At 36.4% G+C, this 26,152-nt stretch overlaps 1 protein-coding gene across 1 annotated transcript in view; it reads left to right on the forward strand.

The window, feature by feature from the left end:
* The first annotated feature begins 354 nt into the window (after nucleotides 1-354).
* Nucleotides 355-26,152, forward strand: part of LOC140245031 (uncharacterized) — a 335,831-nt gene continuing 310,033 nt past the window's right edge. The window contains exons 1-2 of the mRNA XM_072324621.1: nucleotides 355-955; nucleotides 23,288-23,362. Of these exons, the coding sequence (XP_072180722.1) occupies nucleotides 751-955; nucleotides 23,288-23,362 (280 nt within the window). The 5' untranslated portion in view covers nucleotides 355-750. The remainder of the gene's footprint in view (nucleotides 956-23,287; nucleotides 23,363-26,152) is intronic.

Raw genomic sequence — 26,152 nt, forward strand, 5'->3', positions numbered from 1 at the left:
CTGAAAGCTAGACCTGTCTACTAGGAAAATAGGGGGGTCAAAGTGCCATCAAACTAATTTGTGATTACTTTAGTCCAGTCTGCAGAAAAAACACTGTTTGAAATGTGATGATTATTATGATACAAAAGTTTCCGTATAAGATATTAGGTAAATAAGTTTAGTACAAAACAGAAATAAAAATCATAATGCAGTAGCAAACCTTCGAAGAAGTCGAGTCGTTCGAGGAGCGAACACATTCACTAAGCACAGCGAACGTTCGCTAGTGTAGTATCGGGATCACCCGTGCATGAATCGAGCCTGGACGTGAAATAACAGCAAAAAGTTCCTGCGTACGGTTTGTGTAGGGTTTGGGAATCGTACGAACGGGAACGGAAGCTGTGTGCTGTGCACAGCTTTGTATTGGTCGGTCTCGTATGTTTTTGTCGTAATTTATGAGTTAATTTGGGTATCACGGACTCTATTACATCATTATTCTGAAGTAAGCATTCGGACAGCAAGGACAATTTTAAGGAATTTTGTCGTCGGCACGCTCTACAAGACCTACGTAAATTGTTTTCGGAGACACTGTCGATCACAGGTCGGTAACTACCCGTGTGCGTACGGAGGTCACGGCCAGGTTTCACGATACATGGTTCGGAGCGAATCTAGCGCAGAGTAGCCTACATTTCCACGGATAAACGGTGTACATAGCTGTGCACAAACTGACAGTACCACCTAGATACATTACCTTTTTTCTCGACCAAGCCTGCTATGGCTACGTCGCAGAATTTACGGGAAGATTCATACTCATCTAGTGGCATTGGTTCAATAGCACAGGGTAGCGTGCAACCCATTCATTCCCAGCAGAGTGCTATGAATTTTGCGGGAATAAACAGCACTACACGAAGCCCTGGTGAAGCCAAACCGTCCGGACTAACCGCAGCAGGAATGAAACCCAACAAGCAGCGGTACAAAGGTATGAGTATAAATTCATAGAGCGGGTCAACTGTTTCATGACTGCAGTCTTATGTGTTTAGTACACAATTCTTTTTTTTTTTCCCGTTTTTCCTTACGTAGCAGTAGTAGTATATCTGAATATTCTGATACAGTTTGTCAGTTCTAAACCTAAGAATCTTTTTGAATCTGTTAAGAAGAATGACGCTTGTAAATTTTAATATTTGTAACACGTTAGTTTGTGTACAGATTGTAGAATTCAATGTAACGTGTTAGAGGTCTCCCTATGTGATTTAAGTTTAGATTCTAGGGATCAGAAAAGTCTGAAATCAATTTTCAATTTGTTGTAATGTGGACTGTTCTATGTGACTGTATATATATAAAACTACATTATATATATTACATGTTCTATACTTGACTGTAATATAATCTTACTCTGTAGGTATGTTATTTAACCAAGAGTCTTTTTCAGGTGCCTCTCTCTCTCCTACACAGTGATAAATTTTGAGGTACATTGTAAGGTCTGTGAAAAGTATATTTACTTGATGTACAAATGCAAACCACTTTGTGCAATATTAATGATTCTGTGGTGTTAAAAAACAAGCACACTTGGTGATGTCATGCCCTATAATGATATCCTGCAAAAAAGTTTAAAGCTCAATCAGTTAGACCCTAGACAGAGTTCTATGTGTCAGTTGGCAACTATGTTAACCTGTTGAGGACTGGCTGATTTTGCTACAACACGCATTTCCCATGACACCTTCCCAAGTACATACACATACTCGGGACTTGTCTTCAGCGGGTTACTACCACTCCTTTTTCAAGGAAAACAGGGAAAGTAGTTTCTAAATGATCTGATGTCTCTTCTCATTCATCCAGTCGTTGCGAATGATGTTCATGTACCGGGTATGTAGTTTTCTATCATGAAACAATTATAAAAAGGCATACAACATGATGCATTGTCAAATATCCTTCCATTGGCTTTGACCTCAAAACAAACCAGAACTGCCATCACCCAGTCAGTGAAATGCTGTACCCAGTCAAGATCACTAAGTGTAGGATGATATGATGCTAGTTCCATGATTATGAAATCCGTAGACAACAAAGACTGTTTTTTATTTGTACTTAATACATTCTTATTAGAATTTAGTTTGTACAGAATTCAATGCATAAAGACACAACACAATTCAAAATTGTTACTCTGTAGGTGATTGAGTGATGTGGATGATCTCAAATGACAAAAGTTACAGAACATTCCAGATGATCAGATATTTTATGAACAAATGTATCTGGACATAAATTTTGATGAAATGAAATAACAATTTTCTTCAGTACATGTATATTTGGGAATTTCAAGTGTTTTATTTGTCACAAATTTTATCAAATTCAGATATTGTGAAATTGGGACAGGGCTTTCTTGTTGGGATCGGTATGGAATATATGTGAAAGGTAGAAGTTGAAATTTTAATGTTTATGTTGTGTAGAAAATGTGAAATATTCAACAATTAATTATGTCACATCTTGTTAGAGCATAGACTATTATTGACAGAGCAAGTGATGAAGGGGATTGATAGTGAGTTGTAGTAGAAAGTCACAGATCAGCAGTCAAGGTCAAGTTTTAAGATTACATTGTCTCAGAGCAGATTGCCTGTGGAACATTCAACAACCTGGAGACATTCTGAAAAACAAAACATAGCAGAGTATCATACAATGTAGGTGAATTGCTAAGATCTTGAAAAATAATGGTTGTGGAGCATTATCTTGATGTTCAGAACTCTGCAGTCAAAATGAAACATACATGAATGACTGTAATCAGAGGTGAATAAAGAAGAAATGAGGTGAAATTATTAAACTAGCCACCTTTCTGTTTAAGAATTGTAAATAAGTTTATACAAATAATAGAAACTGTCCCAGCCAAAATAAGGAATTTGACATTGCAAGGGAATGGTAAAAGTTTAAGCAAAATAATATAATTCTAAGAAAGATATCATTTGTATTTTTGATATCCAGTTGGGCCTAAGAGTAACTGACCTGGTGATAAAACTATATTGAGTTGGCTCTTGCATTAGATAGGTCTCCTCATTTACATTTTGCACACACAACAGATGAAAAAAAAAACAAAAAAACAAAAACAAAAACAAACAAACATGTTTTTTCTTTATTTCAAATGATACTTGACTTCCTTTATAACAGATGACTGTTTAACCTTTATATCCCCAGGCACTTAGCTTAACTTGCTGAAGATTTTCATTAGCACTCAGTAATCCATCTAGACTTTGACCTAGTTGTGAAGTTAACAAACCCACTCAGGTGTAGCAGTGTGCCTGAGTCCAACAGGTAGGCCATGGTGACACCATACAGATTAGGGGATTAGGTAATTCATTAGCCATTCATTAGAATTGACTTCAAGACATTGGTGTCAATCGGTGAAGAAAGCGCTCCAGCATGTACTGTATAATGTATGCCACTTGGTGAACAAAGCGCACAAAGGGGTACAATAATGTAAGATCCTCAGTATGTAATATACACCTGAGTTGACTAATAGGGATACATGTAAGTTGACTAAAAGATAATTTATGTGATGTCTCATGTTACCAAGTACATTGTAGGCCTACATTGAGTGTGAGACATCACATTCATGTATGACCTAAACAGTTCTGGGATGAGAAGTTACTAAACATAGTGACATTAAAAGGACCACTGGTATGGCTTTTGAATAATATGTCTTATTTTTGTTGTTATGTTTCCTTATCTAATTCATTCAAATGGCTTTCACTGAGGGATGCATTTTCTAGGGCATGACTTTAATCGATCAATCATAGGGGAACGTGGTACAGAAATCATGTGGATCATCTTTGTTAATCACTATCGGTACCTCTGAATTTCACTACATATCTTACGTGAAAAATATTGGTTAAATTGATAATATTTGCATAAATTCAAAAGATATGAAAAACTTTTTGAAGTTTGGATGAAAGATGTTCAAATCTTTTAAAACTTGTTGCTAATTTAAGGATCATTTTTTACTGTAGCCATTTTAAGGCTTTTTGATGATTCCGCAACCACTATAAACGATGGTGTATGAGCAAAACAGGAATAAAAAAGAAGGGAAGTTTTTATTCCGCTATATGAAAGAGGAATATTTACAGTTAAGAAATTATGCTCCGATATATAGCACTTCACTGCAGAAATGGGATTTCTAGTGCTAGATTGGTTTGATCAAACATAAAACAAATACCAGTCAATTCAAGGGAAAAGGGACAGTTTAGGCATCAACACTGTAAAGTTGATTTGTAACTCTTATAGTACTGGAAAATCCTGGTTAAAGTCCATACATACATAAATTATTATGTAGTATACAAAAAAATATACATATTTCATCAGTCTGCTTTTCTTCATCTTTTATTGAAAAGTGACAAATGCACAGACATGACAGTACTGTACATGTGCACTCACTCCATTTCATTTGTTGATCAGAGGCAATGGAGCACTGGATAAAGTCTTGCTATAGTCTGCAGTCCTGCCTTATTTCATAGATTACTTCATTGTTTACTGTAGATTTTTAATTCCATTCTAGTTAATTCAATGAGCAGTTTTAAGCAACTTGTAGGAACTATCCTGCAGGGGAGAATATTTTAAGTGCAGCTTTCAAAGTAGGATTGTTACAAATGTACACCCCCACCCACTCCAGAAGAAAGAAGCAGTAAAATAGTTAGATGAAATGTAAATCAAGCTTGCTTTAATACAGCCATGCTAAAATCACTTGATTAACCATGGCACACATTTCCAAAACATGTTTACATGAGTTCTCCTTTCTAAGTCTGAAATCTTCGCTTGTCTGTTGGCGTGTATTTATAATCACAGATAAAATAGTGACAAGAGGGAACATAGTGGATATGAATTACTCCTGCATGGTAGGAGTTATGTGGTTACGTCCCACATTACTAAAATTACATTTGAAATGTGAATTTGGATTGGTTCGCTATGTATTATTCATTCATATGACGTATCAAATGCATTATATGTGCACATAATGATTCTTATATTTCACAGAGATACTGTCAGTAATATACAAAATGATTGATGGTAAACAGAAGAATCCAATGTAATTTTGTAGTCTGTGAAAAAGCATTGGTTTAAATTGGTGTTTTGCTTATGAAGCATAGTAAAATAGAATTGCCATGCTCCCTGAAATTTTGTTTTTCTCTCAAAATAGAATACCAGATTTATGGTACAATGTTTATTGTCTTACGCAAGATAGATGCTATTATTTGATACTGAAAGTGTACATTGACGTGTAAAGGCATAACAGCTTAGTTATACAGCAAATATACGTATGCACACAGGTAGTGCATACACTCTTAAAAATAATGACTCTAAAGTTGTGTTGTGATTAAAGCCTTTCATCCTACAGCTTTTGAATTGATTCATGCCCTAGTTCATCAGCAATCCAAACAAATTAAAGAATGGTGACACATGGTCTGTCATTAGCATTATTGACATACCTGGTAATTCATTGTTTGTATTGTTGATTTATAAAAAGAGCAAAAACAACTAAATTCTTTTCCTTGTTGTTTGTATGCTGTAGGCATGGCTGTTTGTAACTCATACTAGATATCTGCACTGTTTTGTGAAATGTTTTTCACCATATAAGCTGTAAGTATCGTGATGCCGGAAGTTGCAAGATTCAATTTACCCTTGAATGTGTCATCAATGCATTAGCACAGAATTTGGGTTATCTGTGTTACTTTCAATCCCGTTCAAAAAAAGTGTGATTATGAGATCAGTTGCCATGGAAAGTTGCAAGTTTCATATCTCATTAACCCACTTTTGTGACTCAGTTACACTTGAATATACATATACATACAATGTGTCAGTATACCTAGAGTGCTGAAGGCATAATGTTTTATAGTGTGGGTAGTTGTCCATCAGCCTGTTCTTTTTATGCAATTACTGATTTTTTTTTTTTTTTTTTTTTTTTTTTTTTTTGTCAGGCCAATTTTGTGACAGATAAAAATCTACTTGCTCTTGATGTATTCTGACATGTGGTATCCGGTTCTAACTTACATGTTAATGTTTCCATATTTATTCTGCAATGTAATTTGTTAACAAGAGATGTGGATGATGTATATTTTAGTCTTGGGTGTAGTACTCTTTCTAGGGCAAGAAAGGAGAAAAAACTATTAGATTTACAGACTGACATGTACAGATGCACAATATGATGCATTTCCATTGAAATCTAATCGAGTATCGACTATATTCACCAAGTTGAAGGCTTCCACATCACTTACAAAGTGAAAAGAGAAGTAATGTAATGTTTGCACAAAGCCCTGATGACCTACATCATAAAACAGCAATTTTTAGCATTTCATGGCTATAAAGCTGTTGGCTTCAAGCTTCAGTAAATATTCCAAACTGAAGAGCACTCTTCTCTTCAGCATGATAACCCAAGTTGAACCATTAACACCCGCAAGTCTTCAATAGAGATGGTGAGACACATAGACAGAGAGAGAGAGAGAGAGAGAGAGAGAGAGAGAGAGAGAGAGAGGGGGGGGGGGGGGGAGGGGGAGAGAGAGAGAGAGGAGGGAGAGAAAAGATACCTGAATAGAAAATGACAAAAGTAGTTTATACAGAGAGGAAGTGATATATCACTTGCTACAGTGCATTTCTTCCATTTCTGAGCATTATGCAGTGTAGTAGTTGATCTCTTTCATAGATTCTTTGTCATCCATGCCAACACATAATAATACATATTCTTGCATGCAAAGAGAGAGAGGGGGGGGGGGGGATAGCTAGGAGAGAAAGAGATGGAGAGGGGGAGAGAGAGAGGGAGGTAGAAGTGACTGAAAACCTATGAAATACAGTTCAACATGAACCTTATATACATCAATGGATATTGCTGAAATCAAATTATTTCTGTCAATTTAAGTCTTATGGTATAAAAAATTCTGCATTCTTTTAATGTGGAGAGCAATTTTCCATTTCAGTTTTGTTGTTGTTGTTGTACAGTCCAGATTAAATTAGTCTGATACTTTTTGTGGACAAAGATGATAAAAACCAGAAATGTGTCTCCCTATAGATACTATTTATACTATGCACAAGTGATTTTATTTCTCGCCCCCTTTAAAAATGAAAATGAAATCAGACCTATTACATTGTGTGGATAGTTTAAACCAGCGACATGTTTATTTCTACTCTAATGTAATATGGTCCAGCAACATCATCCTCTTGCAGACTTAATTTGGGGAATCACATTTGATGCAAGTCAAATACCAGAATATTGTATTCAGTTCTGCCATAGATATTCTGTTGAAATACTTTCACATCTGCCATTTAAAGGGTGTGTACAGTTCTGGTTGAGGTGAGGATTTAGCTTTTAACGTTTTGCGAGATATTCAGAAACAACTCTATGAGATGTCAAAGAGCATGCAATTCTAAGGGGTATCAAAAGTTTATTTGATGAAAATCGGTTTTGAAATGGCCGAGATATCAAAAAACAAGATGAAACAAAGAGATCCTAATAAAAGTCGAGGCCTGTCGCCTTTTATTATTATTACTGTTTTGGATATCTCAGCCATTTGAAAACCAATTTTTATCAAATAAACGTTGAATCCTTCTTAAAATTACATGCTCTTTCATATTTCATAAGAGGTTTCTCATTGTCTCACTTAGGAATGTTCAAAACATGAATCCCCACCTCAACCAGTACTGTACAATCCCTTTAAACTTTCAATATGCCCCTCTGTCTCATTGCTCCTTCTTCTATCTTGCAATTCCTTCCATCTCTCACTTCAATCCTTATAACCTTGCTGTTCTAACATGCAGACTAATCTTGCTTTGACTATCATGGACGAAAACTATAAATGGTGGAGTGTAATAATGCAGAAAACCATTTTGTACATGATGCTCCCATACATGCGACTTAGGGATTGGTTGGTGTAGGTCACCTCATTCTGTGGTATTTGCATCTCATGGGCAGGAGAGACAGAGATGAAATTGGTGTATTGATTGCGCTGACTACTTCTTTCAAGGGTGCCCCACAGTAGACGTATATTACACTCTTATATTCCTTGTATTGATCACGCTGCATTTATTACCCAGTGAGGCACAGCGACAATATCATTGGGTAAACATACCCACAAACTCTTGTTTATCCAATCTTGCATACAAAACTTAATTGCTCCTCTGCACGATTGCATGCAGCATTAATGTGGAACAGATAGTGGATATAAGCACATTTGTTATATTTATACTGTCTTGAAGACAGTGTGCAAGTTCCGTCCAGAATGTCACGTTCCAAAAAATAAACATTCAAGGGGCCAAAGGAATCAATATAAGTACACAATATTATGTATGCATAATGTGTATGTGTTTGTGTATATGTATGCTCTGAAATACTTTCTTGGCTGTTTTTTCATGTTGTAATAAATTGTAGACAATTTTCAGTTTTGTTTATGAAGTATTTAGGACAAATGCTGCTAAAAACAAGAGTGCAATCAGTCAGATATTCTGTGCTTGTATAGAAAAGTGGGCACATGCAGGGGTACTACACAGCATTGTGTGAATACCATACTAAAAAAGCTGTTTCCTGAGAGGCATTCAAGTTGCACACACATCAACATTGAAAGAAAGGGATTTGTCGGCCCATATTGTGAACATATGGCCAAGAAACAATCAGTAGTGGGGTGATTTAGTTGTCAGCAGTAATTCTGGCATGAAAACTGTACATATTTATAAAAAAAAGAAAAGAGGACATATAGCCGTATCGAATAATAGTCCTCTGGAATAATTTCCTACACGTGTAGGATTTTTCAGTCACATTAGTATTTCTTTATGGCTGACAGGCTTGAAAGTAGGTAATGCAAAGGTTTGGTATGTTACAAATGTAGGTTGTATACAACAAGCATGCACTAATATCAACAATAGCTAAGAAATACTTTGAAAAAAAAATGCTAGAAACAAGTGATCCCCGTATGTACATAAAATTTTTATTCAAATTAGAGTATGATGAAATCAAAATTGTATGTCATTGATGTGGACAATATTTGAGGGCAGTTATTCATCTAAAAAGAACAATGTCAGTATGCCCAGAAATTCCAACAGACATGTTTCTATGTAAATATCATGCAATCATATTAACACGTGTATAATGATATATAGTGTGAAACTTTACTAAGAAAGTTAAGTAGTATACTTTTGGTAGTATTGGATCACTTTGATAAAGTTCAACATTTTGATTATCATTTTGTGAAGCTGCAAAAACTTGAGAAGACTAGTAACACTTTGTGCTGAAGGATTACTATTTTTCTGTTTGATATTGATGAAAATATGAAAGGTAAAATAATCCAACTCTGAATAAAATTGATTGAATTGAATCCATGATGAAATATCAGTTATTACAAAGTCTACCCTATATTGTAAAGCTTCTTGTTCAACTTCACTTGGTGTACAGTGTAGTGACAGGATGAGAGCAAAAATAGAGAAAAAACAACAATAGTATTCACTGACTTTTCTGTCACTTTGTATGGCTTAGAATTAATAATGTACTTTGATGCATTTTTTTTTTTTAGATTTGAAAAATTAATTTCTAACAGAGTTGCACATGTTAATATGAATTGCAAGAATGCATGAAATAAACGTCCTTTGCTGTGGCACTGGTACTGTGGTAGTCAATCTGACATGTGCAGCATAATTTCATCTTTACAGATCCTTAATATTTATGCAGTCATGTAAACCAGAACTTTGAAATCCATACCATCATGCGTTGTATCTCATTCTGTTTTCTTTTTTTTCTAGATAGCAATTTATTTTTTGAGAATGTGCATGTGTGTACTTTTATTCATGGTCATCTTTTTTTAGTATGCATTGTATCCTGCTTTGAAGTGCAGCTGGTTTCTATGCTTGCAAAGTGAAAGAAGCATGTTAGTCATTAGACTCTGTACATAGTGGCCTTGGTCTCAGCTGAAAGTGCAGTGTGGAGGATCTCTAGTGTCAATTGTGAGGCTCTGAATGAGATACAGTGTACATCAATTTGGAAGAGCTCTGTATAATGTGCACATTTTAACGTCACAAGGATTTTTTGACAAACAGAAAGCTGGTATAAGTTTTGGTTGGGCTTTTACCATGTGTCACCAATGGATTAAAGTCATTGTGCTTCTTGTAGCTCGCCAAAAGATTTCAGTTGCCCATGTACTGTAAAGCAGTTCAGTGGATAACTTGTCGCAATGTTGACAGGAGATTCAAAGTAACTTTCATAAATTGTAAGACACTGTGAAACTAGCACAGTACACGACTGCCAAAGTTGGCTACACAATGAACGTGACACTTGAATCTTACTGAGCCTAAAGATAGTCCATCAAAAGAAGTAAAGATAGTGGAATTACAACAAATGCACCAATTACACATCAATGCACCTTTCTGTGATTGAGAACTTTATAACAACAAATGGCTGGTGGAGAAGATTTCTCTTGTACTGCACCACACCTACATTTGTCAGTGGACACAACAGAAGCAAGGTAAATCACAAAGTCCACACACATATAGGTCATTGTACCACATGTTTGTACGGCAAAGTTCAAGGAATTCAACCTTTTCTGACAGACCCATTTGCCCTCTTATCATGTAGCTCACCATGTGGTTGACTTGCAGTGAACTTATAAGATAACATGTTTGACTTTAAGAATGCAATGTAATGAACAATTTACCTTTTTTAAAAAAATTATTAAAGAAGTGCCACATTTTCTTTGATATGGGTCATAGATACTTAACACTTTACAATGGCATACATTTACATGTTCTGTACATGTTATGATCTTTTCATCATAATTATTATTATTTTTTTTTGCTTGATAATAATGACTTTAAAAAGGGAGTAAAAGTGATACTATGCTGTATTTCTGCCATTATAATTCAATTTAGAATCATGGGCAGAGAACAAATTGGGGGAAGGGGAGAACCTCAAAATATGCCCATTCGTACACACAGGTGATTTTTTTTTTCATCATTATGCAAGAGTCTAGTTCAATTACCCCAGTTCATACTTACATGTAGCCTTCCCCCCCCCAAAAAAAAAACAACAACAACAACAACAAAAAAAAAAACGACAACAACAAAACAAACGAGACAAAAACAAAACACCACCACCACCACCACCACCACCACCACCAACAACAACAACAACAACAACAACAACAACAACAACACCACTACCCACTACCACCACCACCAACAACAACAACAACAGGAACAAAAAACTCCCTGGGCTACAAGTAAACTTTGCATGCCTAAACAATGACCAGAGCATGAACCCAGGCACATTCACTACTGGCCTAGTGTGCCATCCATTAGGGATTTGAGCATGTCGCTGCAACATGCTCAAATTCTTAAGCAACATCCTCAAAGGCCGGCAACATGCTATATACACACCATCCTTGAATATAGGCAACATACTCAGAATAGTATGTAATCAGTATGTGAAAGACATGTGCAAAATGTGAGAAACATCAATTACTGCAAAATTTGTGCCCAAAACATGAAACAAAACATTGAATATAAGCAGCACAACAAGAAATAAGTTGCAAAACGTTGTGTGCCATAAAGCGCACTAAAAGTTTCCGTGCAACTTTCTCATATTCAGAGCTTGGAACATGCTCAAGTTTCAAGTTGTCGACCACCCTGTGATATAAATCAGATTTAGCCATGTGAATCATAAGAGATCACTGCAATAATATGGGTTTTTATGCCCATCAACTGTTTATATTTTTGTCAATTCATCATTCACATGCATATAATACTTACATATGTACGTGAACTGTATCAGAGGTTGAATTTGCAGATGTTCGTAGCAAATTCTGGAATTCTTGCAACTTGATTCTTGATGCATTCATAATGGAATAGAATTTTATAATATTACATTATATGAAAGAAGTAAACTTCTGTTTTGAAAATGATGAAAAAGAATGTAACAGGGTGTAGTCATTTGCCCCCCTTTATTATGCTAACATGGCACAAAATTTGGTATGCATGTCATCATGATATTCTGATGTGTATCATAATTGTGAAATGGTTACTGTCATCTGACTAAGGAAAGGACAAAAATAGTGAAAAAATGCTGGGAATGTCAACATGCATACCTTATCATGCAGTCGATAAAAGGGGCACCGTATGGTTTTTGAGGATTTTCAGACGCAGCATGAAGCCTGTGGACTCTTATGTACTCCGTTGTTAGGTCAGGTTTATCTCATTGGCATGCCTGCTGCGTGTTGAAACCTTACCTGCATATCAGTAAGCAATAAACTGCATAATGCACTGGCACCTACTGGTCTGTTTTCTTCATTTCTTTATCAAATATTAAAACCAAGTGCTTATTGCATGTTCTTTCAATGTGCAGCTACTGGTAGTGGTGCGCCAGGAGATAATGCACATGGATTTTACTTGTAAGTTTGTCTTTAAAAGTACAGTTTAGCTCTGGATAGTATTCAAGGAAGTATTGCACATAAACTTCAACCTAGGGTACTGTGAAACATGATCGCGAAAAATTCATGCCGTGAATTATTCACGGCATGAATTTTTCGCGAATTGGAACCAACGGCCTTTTTTGCGGAATGAAATTTTCGCGAACTGCCACTGACATTCACTGCATATAGCGTACAGCCAAAAGCTTTCACATTCATGTTAATTTCGCAAATCTTGGCGCTCGCGAAATTCGCAAAATTAAAATGCACGCGAACATTCCTCGTTTTACAGTATGTGTCTCTCTTTATGGTATACAAAACTCTGTATGTGTATGTGTGTTTGTGTATTCTGATGCAAAGTGGAAAAGTTACATTTAAACTGACATATTTTTACCAAAACTACAGTTCATAGTGAGGCTCTTAACTTTTGGGAACAATCTACCCCCCCCCCCCCCCCCCATCTCAATTTTCAATTTTAGTCTGATGTAAAATGATTTTCCAGTTTACTCATATTAGTGCGGCCAACCTTTTTTTTTTTTTTTTTTCCTCTCAAATGCATGGAAGGTGAAGAAAAGAAAAACATGCATAAAGTCCAAGTAGTGCAGAGATTAAGTATCCAGTTAGTTATTTTGCCCAAGCCATTACTGTAATCCTATGGCATCTGCAGATCTGCTTACCGGGAAGTAGGGATCAAGTTGGAGTAAGAACTGAGCTATGTATTACTCGGGCTAAACATTTATTGCTGTACAATATATCTTAAAATGGTGCACCATGACATTCAGTCTCAGTAGCATGCAACATTGTAGACATCGCTGGAAACCTTGTTGCCACAGTCAGTGGCTTGCATTCTGTATCTAACTTGAGATTACTGGCAATACATGTCAAAGATCCAGACCAGTGATTCCTGTTACAAGTTGTGCTCTATGTAGATTGTTGCTGGATTGATGTACACAATGAACTAAAACTGCAGAGTGATTCAGGCTGTACAATACAATGCATATTCCTGTGTAGATATGCATCCCATTCATTTTCAGATTTATGATAGTTCAGAAAGTACAGTCAACTATACTTTTTGTGCTGTATCAATTACAAAAAATCCCTTAGTTTTATGTACAGGCCTTAAATGGACATTAGATATGAGGAATCTCATTTTTTCTTAGTTGGAAACTTTTGGTATCATAATGTATGTAAACCTGCAGCTACTGTGGTTGATACAAATTCGTGAGTGCTACAGGTATGTTCACTGGAAAGCCGTAGTTGGGGCCTGTGGCAGCCATCCATGCCAAGCAGCCTGTTGACAGGAAAATGTAATCACTTTTTTTTTTTTTTTTTTTTTTTTAAATGCCGCCATATTGTAGATGCATTCTGGGATATTCAAACTTTACAGGATACCCCCCCACCCCCCTGAAAGGTATTGAAATAAATCTGTTCATCAAGAAATATGTGGGGCAGCACAGACCAATAAATGTGCAGCAAAGTGAGCTCTTCTTGAGAGATGCAGATTAAGTTCTGATGAGAATATCCATTTGCATGTTAGCTGAGAGTTTTTGGCTTGCCAGTCGTACCTTTTTAGTTTTCAGACTGGTGGATTATCCGGACTATGATTGCATTTTCCTAGACTGAATGATCGGAGTAGATGACCGACTTATGTCTCTCATTCCAAATTCTGCGCTCTTGCAGAGTTTTACATAATGAGAGACTTCAGGACATGTTTTTTTAAATAATTTTTTAACCCATTAAATATCACTGATTTTCTGTCATATTTCAATGATGCCAGGTATTCACAGACAGATTTTTTCTTGTTGTTGTAACCCATTAAGTCGATCTTTATTTTGTTGCACTATGCCATTAAACACATTTCCATATAAATGTTGTTGTCCTAAATGTTCACAATGATATTTGTAGATGTCATCTTTTGTTTCTTATATTTGAAAGAATTGAACAGTACATACACGTATGTGTGTGTGTGTGTGTGTGTGTGTGTGTGTGTGTGTGTGTGTGTGTGTGTCCATGGCCAGTCACTTGTAATTCATAAGGGGAAAAAAGAAACAAACAAGAAATATGATGGCAGGAAGACTGTACTACTAGCCAAGGACCGGATGAACACAAAAGAGTAGATTTCCACAGACAAAGTGATTTTGACCTACATGTATAGTTGTACACAAATGATAAAGTGTGTCACCTCAATGCCTAGTAAATATCATCTGAGGTAGTAGTAATAATGAGGGTCATATACTGATAGTGAAATATCATGACATTCCAAACAACAACAACAACAAAAAAAACAACATACATAATGGTTCAAAGTTGTGTTGGCAACTGCCAAAATCAGCCTCCAAAGTATCGCCAGAAAGTGTGCAGGGGAATTGAATTTTTCTGTCCACAATTTTTTGTGTGAACAACCTCTGCTAGAACAGAATTCCATCTCTTGTCATGTGACTTCCTCACCATGTATAAATTACTCCTTACAGCCAAATGCAAATCTGAATCTGGCTGGCCAGGCTATTGTTACATTGCGTGGGTAATGCAGTACACTGAAGAGCCAATTGCACATGAGTAGTTACAATGCAAAAATTCAGAATTTTCCCCCTTGTGTCAAAATATGACATATTTCTTGACATTGCAGTATGAATGGAAAGGTGAAAATTGTATTTTTTAGTGTTGCAATAGATGGATTCCAATGGAAATTGACCTTTTGTACAATATGCTCCCATATCATTGGTCTCATGAACTTAAAGTATGATTGAATTGAACTCAGAGGCAAGATCTTGACCTTGTGCAGAGGACAGTAAAAGTGTTGTATCTAATGATAAAATAAAAGTAGGGAGCACTTTCAACTCATGAAGTCTTGCCGATAGAACAAATTCTATTCATAAGAAAATAATCACACATGGTGGTCACGGTTGCTCTGTGCTGATTTTAACATGTGAAGAGTCATGCATTGTAAAGGGTTATTTCAGTTGATCCATTGGTGAAGTCAGTCTATATGTGTGGATGATTATAATCTTGACCACAGACTTCTATCAAGAAATGCTGACAACATAGGTAATCACATCTTTGATGGTTGATTATAAGTTGTGAAAGGAGGATTGATACTATCATATAACATATTGTACACTTTCTGTAGGTGTAAAGTGCTATTCTATATCAAGTATGTAGAGAGAGTGTCATGTGCATTTTGTCTAGATAACACTCTGCATTTGAACACTCGGATAATATAGGCAAGTTTGTGGCTGATTCTGTCCATTGTGTTCTGGTTTGCACAACGAGATAACTGTAAGTATGTGAATAAGGTTAACTTAGTAACAAAATGAAGATTGTTTCAGAAAGAGTAAGTGCTGATGATATGTTGGCAGTTTGTCTGGAAAGTGATTTCCTGGCAATAGTTGACTCGGCAAGTGGTCTACTCATCCAGCAGCCTTTGCGAGCATTCTTGAGTGGGCTAGCGTGCAATGTGGGACTTGATGAACCAGGCAGCAACCAGTGGTCATTGCAAACTTTCTCTATACGACTGATGTCGGAGAATGACGCACTTTCAGAATGACGTTGGAGAATGACGTACTTTCAGAAAGACAGTGGGGAACGACGTACTTTGGAAACGACGTCGGGAACAACACGGTGTGACTTCAATAACTTGTTTGTGGAGTGATTTAGGTGATACATGAGTAAATTAAATTGTACATCTGAGTTGGATGCCCTGATGTGCATGATGCAAATCGGTGACATGCAGCGTGGTATTGACCGATTCTGTGACGCGCTATGTGTATTTTTGGCATGGGCGCAGCCATAGTGGGTGTATCAGCCGACCCCCCCCTCCGCACTCCCCCACCCCTCTCCCTACATTAGCACGCGCGCAGAATGAAAAACTGCTTTAGCCAATAGGCGTCTCGTACTGAGTGCGCGAATGCTTGCTTAGTGCGCGAACCTTTGTTACAAGTGCGTGTAAACATGTTGCCCCGGGGTGGGGGAGAGCAGGGGGGGTCGGCTGATACACCCACTATGGCTGCGCCCTGTGCCGTAAAATGTCTGCTGCCCTCAACGAACCCGAATCGGTCAATAAGAGACTGGGAGTTCTCATCCACTTCAGAGTGGTCGTATACTTTGACTAAATGGACACTTAGCTTGCTCGATGTAATTACCAAGGCCCAGTTCGTTAGAGAATTGTTACTGTATAAGTGCATATCATTAAGTCATTGCACAAATCGACTAATTATGCACCCATGTGCATCACTTGTGATTATATAGGCCTATAGATATCCAGAGCTGAGAGATGCTTGTATTTGTGTGTCATATGGTGTGATATCGGTTTTAGTTTCCTAAAGAGAACACTGTATACGTTGTTATTTTTGCGTAGAGATATTTTCGCGAATGAGGAGGTCACAAACATTTTCGCGAGATGTTTTCGTAAATTGATACAGAGGCCTTCATAAGCGCACTATTACCTCAGTGCATGGTGCGTGGTGACATTTTCGCGTGTTGTTAAATTCGCGGAAATTAAACCCTCACAAAAATAACAGCTTATACAGTAATTCTGTTGACAGTTCTCAAAAGAGACTATTAAGACTAGTCATAAAGTGTTGTCATGATGCAAGTATTTTACATTTTTAGTATTCCATACAAAAGAATACAGAGTAGTTACTAATGATGTAGCCATAATAGTGAACACAGTAAGGAGCATTAAAAAACTGATACAGAATTTTACCAACATTTATAGCTTTCAACACAATCTATATGCATTATGAAGACCATCACAAAAGTTCCAGAGTCATGGGTAGTGTCAATGTGAAATATAAGAGTAATGCTGTTTCCAAGGGATAAAAAGTATATGGCAGTAGAGGATTACTTGATTCACGACGTGGTATTTAAGTCCCCTCTGTAATGTTGCACAACTCTGTAAAACAAATTAAGTTTAGTAAATGATATGTTTGTAAGATCTTGTGCTAAATGCATTGTAGGTGAAAGGAACAATGAGTGAACAATCAAAAGTTAGAAAGGATAGCTGTCTTGTCGAATTCAGCATCTATGGATTAGAATTAATGTTTACAGTTTCAAGTCCATGGATTGACTGTGTACTGTAGGCCATGTATATTTCGCATTTCTCATTCCATTACCATCATTTCTGATGTCGAATTCACACAAACTTTGAGATTCAAGATGAATTTGAAATTGAGAATCATATTAATGGAATGAGGAGTAAGTAGGCTCTGTTTTTAGAGGAAGAGTATGAGATTACCCACCTCAGAGACAATGCACAGCACATTTGTGTTATTGGAGGTAATAGTTTTGCGAGTTGTTGATATTGCCAATATCAGCTGACTTGTGAAATTTGCAAAAAATAAAAACACCACAAAATATACTGCATATAAATACACCTGGTAGTTGCCATGTCATGATTTGAAAGCAGTGGATAAGTATTGTATTGACACTTGCCCTCACTACAACAAATTGTGAGACATTTGCAAAGTAGTTTATCTTTAGAGAGTCTTGAGAGAATAGGGTGCACGAGAGAGGTATCCTTCTAGCAGGGAGTGAATGCTCCAATTCAACCATCCTAATGGACTCGAATGTTTATTTTTGTGATGCAGTGAAATTGTCATCAGAAGGCAATTTATGGGGCATTATTGGGTGCTACTGAGTAATGAATTCAATCACAGTTTCAGTATCTATCTCTGTCTTTTATCAGTCCTTCCCCGTGTGCAAGTGGTTGTAAGCGTTTCATTGCTGACTGTACTGGAATGGGATGAGATGGCAGAGAGAGGGGGGATGATGTTTATATTTACGATAATGGAATAGAGAGTGAGGGGGATGAGGTAAGGCAAAAATGCTCCCAGCAGTTTTGTACATAATATTATGTAGAGGATATTATGTTTGGAAGAGAATATGTATATATAAAAAGTGATCAAACAGATGAACACCAAATTGCTTTGCTACTTATTCAATGGAAATTTTGAACCGTTTTGTATTATTTTAATGCAACAAAATAGATGTTTGGTTTATTTTAATGATGAGTTTTAGTTGAGTGTTTGTTAGCTCTGCAGCCCTTTGCAGAGACGTAAACAAATGGAAACCTTTCTTGTTATTGTTTTTGTTTTTTGTTTTTTTGTAGAGGTACGCACACAAACTGCAGAATGTATTTCTGTGAGGAAGTGTATTTATTGTTGAGGGAAATATGTAAGGATTATGAACACAATTTCACTAAAGGTCGGGTGGATTTATGTGAAGGTCCTTCTGCATTGATAATTTTCTGTGTTATTAAGGGGAGCTTGTGCAAGCATAGTTGCTAAATGTTTCAAAGGTCTTCTTTAATAATAGTGCCAACTGGGAATCCGAGAACCCCTGTGTCAGAAGAAAAAAAAAAGCAACAACAAAATACAGGACAGCTAAATGCTTGGGAAGTGTTTTTTTTTTCTTTCTCTTTAGTATATGAACTGAGCAAAATTTGCAAGGCTGTTTTAATAGGTATGTAAATGAGACAAGTATTTGTAAATTCCTTAGAGAGGAAATTAGATAAAGAATACCTTATGGTAAAGAAGGGAAATGGTACAAGTGTTAATGTTATTATTATGAAGATAAATTGTACACGAGAGAAGACAGAGTTACCACTCTATTAAAGATTACAGAGACAAGCAAGTCATGCTGAGTGCTTGGATACTGAAAATATGGAATGGTATTGTGGTGCATATTACTTATTTGTAGGATAGAGAAATTTTATATGGCAGATGGATTTTATGCAAATATGGAAAAAAAAAAGGTGTGCACACTAGGCTTAGCAAACTAACAAATTGCACATTGGGTATCATGAAGGATTCCAAAAGCAAATACAGGGGAGGGAGAAGAAGATGCAGTAGAAATGAAGGACAGGGTGAAGGGGAGGGAGATGGAGAGATGGAGGGAGAGAGATGAAGGAGAGAAGGAGGGAGAGTTTGATGTAAACATAGAAAGAGAAGGAGGAAATCCTGATAGCCAAATCCATTAAGACAGGTACAGAATGAAAAGTGCATAATATGAATGTCAAGGCTAAGTGACATTCAGGTTTCAGGCTCTGATCAATCCCACAGCATGCTGCAGGAGAGGTGCTTGAAGGGCCTGGGCTAAGAGGCTCGATCAAAGGCATAAATAAATAAATGATTGATTTGAATATTTTTGCCTCATCGCTGTGAATATCGATTGCAGGAAAATCATTGAACCACAAGGGTGAAAAATTCCCGTGGGTCCCCGGGAGCCAGAGAGAGCCGTTGCGTGCATTGGGAGTGACTCGCGCAACTTGCCTTGCCCCCCACTCTAGAAAAATATGGGTTGAAGCATGGGCGTTCTACATGTTTGTAATCAAGTTATGCATTGATGTGAACGATTTTAGTCTGTAATTGATAATTACAGAATGATTGCTCCTAGCCCCTTTGTGAGTGGGTTCTATACAGGAAACTGTCTTGGCTCAAGCACTGCAGGCCTTTATTCTAATTGCTTGATATCACTCATTCAGTCACAGCATTTGTATTGTCTGTACAAGTAGTTGTAATTTTGTCATTAGTCCATGATGTTTTAACACAGATCATGGGTTGACCAGTTTATTTCTAGTACCAGTATTTCTAGTCTTTAAAAAAAAAATCTGATATCATCATAAAGTAAACATCACTGTTGGTACGTAAATCATTTTCATATTCCACAGTGTCCAACACATCTCTCCTTGATTTTTTAGTCGAAAAAACCTTAAGAACAATCTTAAGAATATTCTTATTGGTCATGTGTCTTGTGTAGATTTTATGACCTAAAAAAACCTGACTAATAATAATACTAACTAGAAAAGCACTCGGAGAGCACAGACCTCCTCCAAGCCAGCAACTTATTTCCATCCTTACGCGCATGTAATTTCCCAAAATACCAGTAGAAGCATTTTGTTTTGATACGCCATTGCATGACGTTCGTTGACCTTATATGCCAAAAGATGAAAAATCAGTCAAAAATCCTTTAAAATTCCCAGATCACTACCAAAATTGAATGAGGTGTTCTTTGTGTCAATATCGACTGTTTATGCAAGTTTCATTTTACTCCGAACACAACTTTTTGAGTTATGCAGATGATCACTCCTTCCTTGGCGGAGGTAATAATGATAATAATACTACATGGTACTTATAATGCACCAATTCCACATAGCTAATGTGCTCAAGGCACTGAAGGAAAAGTAGATTATGAAATACAAAAATCATTACACACACATGTACCGGAAAATGAATGAAACACAAATGAATGAAACTAATGAGATTGAAATATACAATGTACCTGAAATTGAGAAGAATACAGGAAGTGCATTTTTCAGTGCCTCATATCTATTAGATGTATGTATTTTATATCCTGTAATATTGGATATTACTGTATACTTGTTGGGCATTCATTTTCTGTGAATGAGTTTTGTCCGTGTATCATTATGCCGTCAATGTTACTTTTGCTGGTAGTGTTGAATTTCTTTGTACCTAGTATTTTATTCTTTTGCAGAGCCACATATTGATAATGAAAAAGATGACTGAGCTATTAACTGAATATGAGTTAAGCTTCTTTTGATGTGTGTGTATTTCATACTCTAATGAACAAGGAGCTAACACTATTAAAATGACACTACTCTACAGGTATAGTGCTCCTAGATAAAAGGTACCGGTATACAAATTCTTTCATGCAATCTTCCAACATTCGAAAGCATGTAAACCACTTCATATAGAACTGGCCTTGTAGAAATGCCGAAGCTGTTGCATTTTTGTAAAAATGTGAAAGCCCAAAAAGTGACCAATATTTTGTGGAAGCTACTAGCATAGGACTTCAACTTCTACATCTACAATGTATTTCTGTATGTCCAGAAAACCCACTAGGATATATTAAAGAATGAAGTAATAATAACAATGACAACAGCAGCATTTATATGTTGCATTGACAGGCATGCAAAGTAAATGTACCATGCTGTATTCAAAATAGATTTTTTTTTTCTCTCTCTCTCTTCACTAGCAAACAATGGCTTGGATAGTATACAACATATTGATTTAGTGCCTGGTGGAATGACCTGACACAGTATGACTTTGCCAATAATGCAGTGTGAACATGATTTAAGTCTTCTTCAGTGGCTTCACCATAAAGGGTGTGTACAGTTCTGGTCGAGGTTACGATTTAGCTTTTAACATTTTGCGAGATATTCAGAAACCACTCTATGAGATGTCAAAGAGCATGCAGTTCTAAGGGGCATCAAAAGTTTATTCGATGAAAATCGGTTTTGAAATGGTTGAGATATCCAAAAACAAGGTGAAACAAAGAGATCCTAATAAAGTTGTGGCATGTCGCCTTTTATTATTAGCACTTTTTGGGATACTGTATCTCAGCCATTTGAAAACCAATTTTCATCAAATAAACGTTGAATCCTTCTTAAAATTACATGCTCTTTCATATTTCATAAGAGGCTTTTCATTATCTCACTTAGGAATGTTCAAAACATGAATCCCCACCTCAACCAGTACTATACAGTCCCTTTAACCAGTACCCCCGAGTGAAATGCTTTATTCCCTTGCTTGTGGAGTCCACTAGCAATCTAATATACAGTACTTTGGGCCTAGCCAGTTGAATGGATTACAGCCAGTCACAAAAACTAGGGCTTGGACCTCCCCCTTGTGGTTCAAACCTGCCTCAACTATGAAATGAAGTTCCATATCTCATGCTCTCTACATCCAGTAGTCAGTTACTATTAAACCAGAAGCATTTGCTGCATGAAACTTCCACAAATTGGAGATGATAGCCTTTTTTCGCGATAATATCAAACTTTTTCAAATTGCTGCTGGCATTCAGTGCATTGCATAGACCAAAACTTTTGTGTGCATTTTACTTTTCGGGAATCGTGGCTCCTTGTGAAATTCACGAAATTTTCATGCGCAAAAATTTGTGGTGTTACAGTGTATGTTCTAACAACTACGAATTGCTATATCAAATGTCAATTTCCTGTGCTTAGTGATGAAGGGAAGTATCATTCAGTTGTTAACATGGTATAAACTTTTTACTGTCCATATTCACATTTTGTTATTGTTAAAGTACTCAATGTTTTTGTATGGATGTTTTTCCACACTTACTGATCAAATAAAGTGATCCTGAAAGATTAAACGAAACTGTCTACAATTTATTTGTGTATTCTGGATGTATACAGATACAGTGTGAACATAATGCAAACACTGTAATTGAACTTTGAGTGCAAACATTATTAATAAAGCTAAACATGTCAAATACTGCTTGTATGTTCAGGGTAAAATGATTACATATCTTATCAGATTGGTAAAGGATGAACAGGTCATTCAGAATTCTGAAGTGATTTTCTTTCATGAAATGCTTCTAGACCATGTTAAGTTTAAAGCATTGATCATCACGCATACAAACAATTGGGTATGAGACTTTTTTTGTCAGTTTTTTTTTTCTTCTTCTTCTTGAATAGTGTCATGTATATAAAGCTCATGATGTGAGCCTAGAACATCAGAGAATTCTTGGTATATTCTGTACTTATCAACATTCATTCCTGTGTTTCATACAACTGTTGTTTACATGTAGCGGTTTTTCAATTAACAATACCTGTTGTGCTGTACATTACTCTGGGTGTAGTATTGATTTGTTTGACACAAATGCAACAAAAGAAACACATTTGTGAACACTTGTTTATTTCATATTGGGGATACAGAATTAGATTTACTTGCATTTTTCATGTGATTAGCATTTGTGTTCATTTGTGTTATTTTGAATGCTGTATGTTTTGTGTAATTGATTGGTTTGTAAAGCTCAACAATGACAAGGAAAAAAGATGAAGCAAAGAAAAGGCTTTGTCATACACATGGCATTCTATTTATGTCTGATTTTGTCAATACCTGTTTTTTTTTTTGTAACCCTAGGTGGGAATCAATATCAAGGCGGTTACTACGGTGTCCCGGAATATCAACAAAGACCATGGAAAGGTTCAGAAAAAGGTAAAAATAAAGAAAATTCCACAACTTGTTGATGACATCTCATTCCATTTTATGTTAATCATAATCACATTTGCCCCTTTTTCAGGTTTGAGCAACAATTTTCTGCCATGGAAATAAATCATGCACTGTTGTTTGCTTGTTTAGTTTGCCACTAAAGTTTGCAGAATATATAAAAGGAGGTTCAAATTTTCAAGTACTTGCCATGGTCAGAACATTTTCTGGACTGCAAATGCCTGACTGACTGCTGTCCCAAAGGGGAAAGAAAGCCAGGGATACATCCTTGCATTGGTGTGCTAACATTAAAAGCTATGGACTGTGTTTTGAACATAGTTTTCAGGATGGTAAAGTCATGTACTCTTCCTGCCATGGACAAGGGTTATACTCCTACCAATAGTCTCCCCAGTTTGCACTAAAACCGACATTGCGTGTAAAACTATATTTCCAAGTCATGCTTATTTTCTGGACAACCCTCCAAAATATGACATGCAGCTACTTCTGCATTGTTCAGTATTAACAAAGAGCATATATGACAGAAGGAATTGATAAGTGTTCAAGTAATGAAAATGGTGTGAACAAGGACATATTTTCTGTAAGTCCGAGGTATGCGCATTTGATCTATCACTGAAAGTGCGCAACATAATCATGTACAGTGTTGTGACATATTAATATACCAAAGCATTATGATCAGTTTCCTTGCAGAAACATGTACATGCTTTTCCCCATTCTTTCATCATATTTCAGATTTTCCCTTTGAAGCAAAGTCAAACATATCTGATAGCCCACATTTATGATTTTATCTCAAGTTTAGGATATCAGATCAAGCTATACTTCTGAAGTCCATCCTATTTTAAGACCAGAACAGGGAATGCATGTGTATTTTGATTTGTTTTGCAAAGGTTGATTTATACGTAGCTACATGTAGGAGTATAGGCAAATATCATTTGGTTTACAAATATTAGTAGGAGTAATTCAGTGGACTCACAACTTGGCCTCAGGCCAGCGGCTAGCGACCACAGAGCTAATTATACCAGGATGAAAGACATATTAGTCCAACCATAGAAAGTTGATAGAAATTTGGATGCAATGAATTAGGACCATTCATTTAAAGCTATTGTTAAAGTCTGCTGTTCCTTTGATCACTTTTCTTTGTGGTTTCTCTCTGTGATCTTTTTTTTTCCCACAATAAACCTTTATTTCATGGGCTATGAAAAAAAGAAAGAAAACCAAACAATGTACACAATCTACTGAAGAAGTTAGAACTTGCCAGTGTGATGTTGTACAGTTTGTGTATTGGGTATGATTAATGTTTTTCATTTATTTTGTGATATCAAGCAAATCAATGCATGTCTTTACACTCTATTTTTCCTTTGTGTATTCATGCTATACACAAACCTGTATAGAACAAATGTAAAATGGCAGTATTTGAATTAGAAAAAGAAATAAAAAGCACATGAGATAATGTAGACCACTTAAACTAATTTTAGTATGATTTACCAGCTTCTTTCATTAGATATCATCTCAATGGATTTTCGCTGCTTTTATATGTAAACAGTACACTCCAGATACATTTTGATAATTCATCCAAGCTAAGGCTTCTATACCTTTGTATTTGAGTCATATTTCAACAGTTACAGTCTTCGGGAACCACTGCCCATTGTGTTTATTGTTTACATGCATGGGCATTTTGGGACAAAGGAACAGTACAGTCCCATCTGCAGTCCTACAACTTCCTTGTTGAATGACCTCCAGGCAGTGAAAAAAAAATAGGGCTCTATACAGAGAGGGAACGGATGAGGAGGAGGAAGAGGAGGAGGAGGAGGAGGAGGAGGAGGGGGAGGAGGAGGAGGAGGAGAAGGGGAAATGATAAAGGAATGGCAAGAATTGAAAACGAGAAAATGGAAGAATTATATTATGTGGAAATGATATAAATGTTGATTCATTTGTACGGGCCAGTAGCTGTTTTCAGGCTTTGGAAATATCATATTATAACGACCAATTTGCTTGACCTAAACCAATTCTGAGTAGCCTCAGCCATCCTCTGCCAGCCCGACCTCCACTATCTCCAAAAAAAAGAAAGAAAAGATTTTTATGATCTTTGTCATCATTGCTACTTTCTGACTTCTATACAGAAACTGCTGTAATGGAAACCACACCACTTGCTGCTAAATCAATTTGTGAGAAAGGAGAGTTTGTCAGTTGTTGTAATAATACTTGTCATAATAATACTTGTCGAGTTCACTCTGATTCTCTATCTGCGCTTCTCTTCTTTATTTTGTTATGTTTGTTTCTTTTTAACTTTTCTCTGTATGGCCCGAATTCACGAAGGTGGTACAAATGAAACCATGGTTTAAACCATGGACAAAAACCATGGAGCGCTAAGTGTCGCACGGAATATTTCATTACGAAATTGGTCATTTCGTCGACAAAATGACCGTTTCGTTAACGAAATTATCATTTCATGGACGAAATGTTCATTTAGCTACAAAATGTTGTCATTTCGTTACAAAATAATCATTTCATTGACGAAATGACTGATTTCGTAACGAAATATTCCATGTGACACTTGGCGCTCCATGGTTTTGTCCATGGTTGAAACCATGGTTTCATTTGTACCACCTTCGTGAATTCGGGCCTTAGTGTCTATTTTCCTTCACCTGCTTTAGTGACATTGTCAGTACACTGTATGACGTGTCACTTTTTCTTGTCTTCATATTTCACATTGATATCATCTTCTTTGCCTCTTTATTCTTCTTACTTCTTCCATGTCATTTGCTGCTGTGCTCTTCTTTT

Source organism: Diadema setosum, chromosome 22 (assembly GCF_964275005.1).
Source record: "Diadema setosum chromosome 22, eeDiaSeto1, whole genome shotgun sequence".
Taxonomy (NCBI): Eukaryota; Metazoa; Echinodermata; class Echinoidea; order Diadematoida; family Diadematidae; genus Diadema; species Diadema setosum.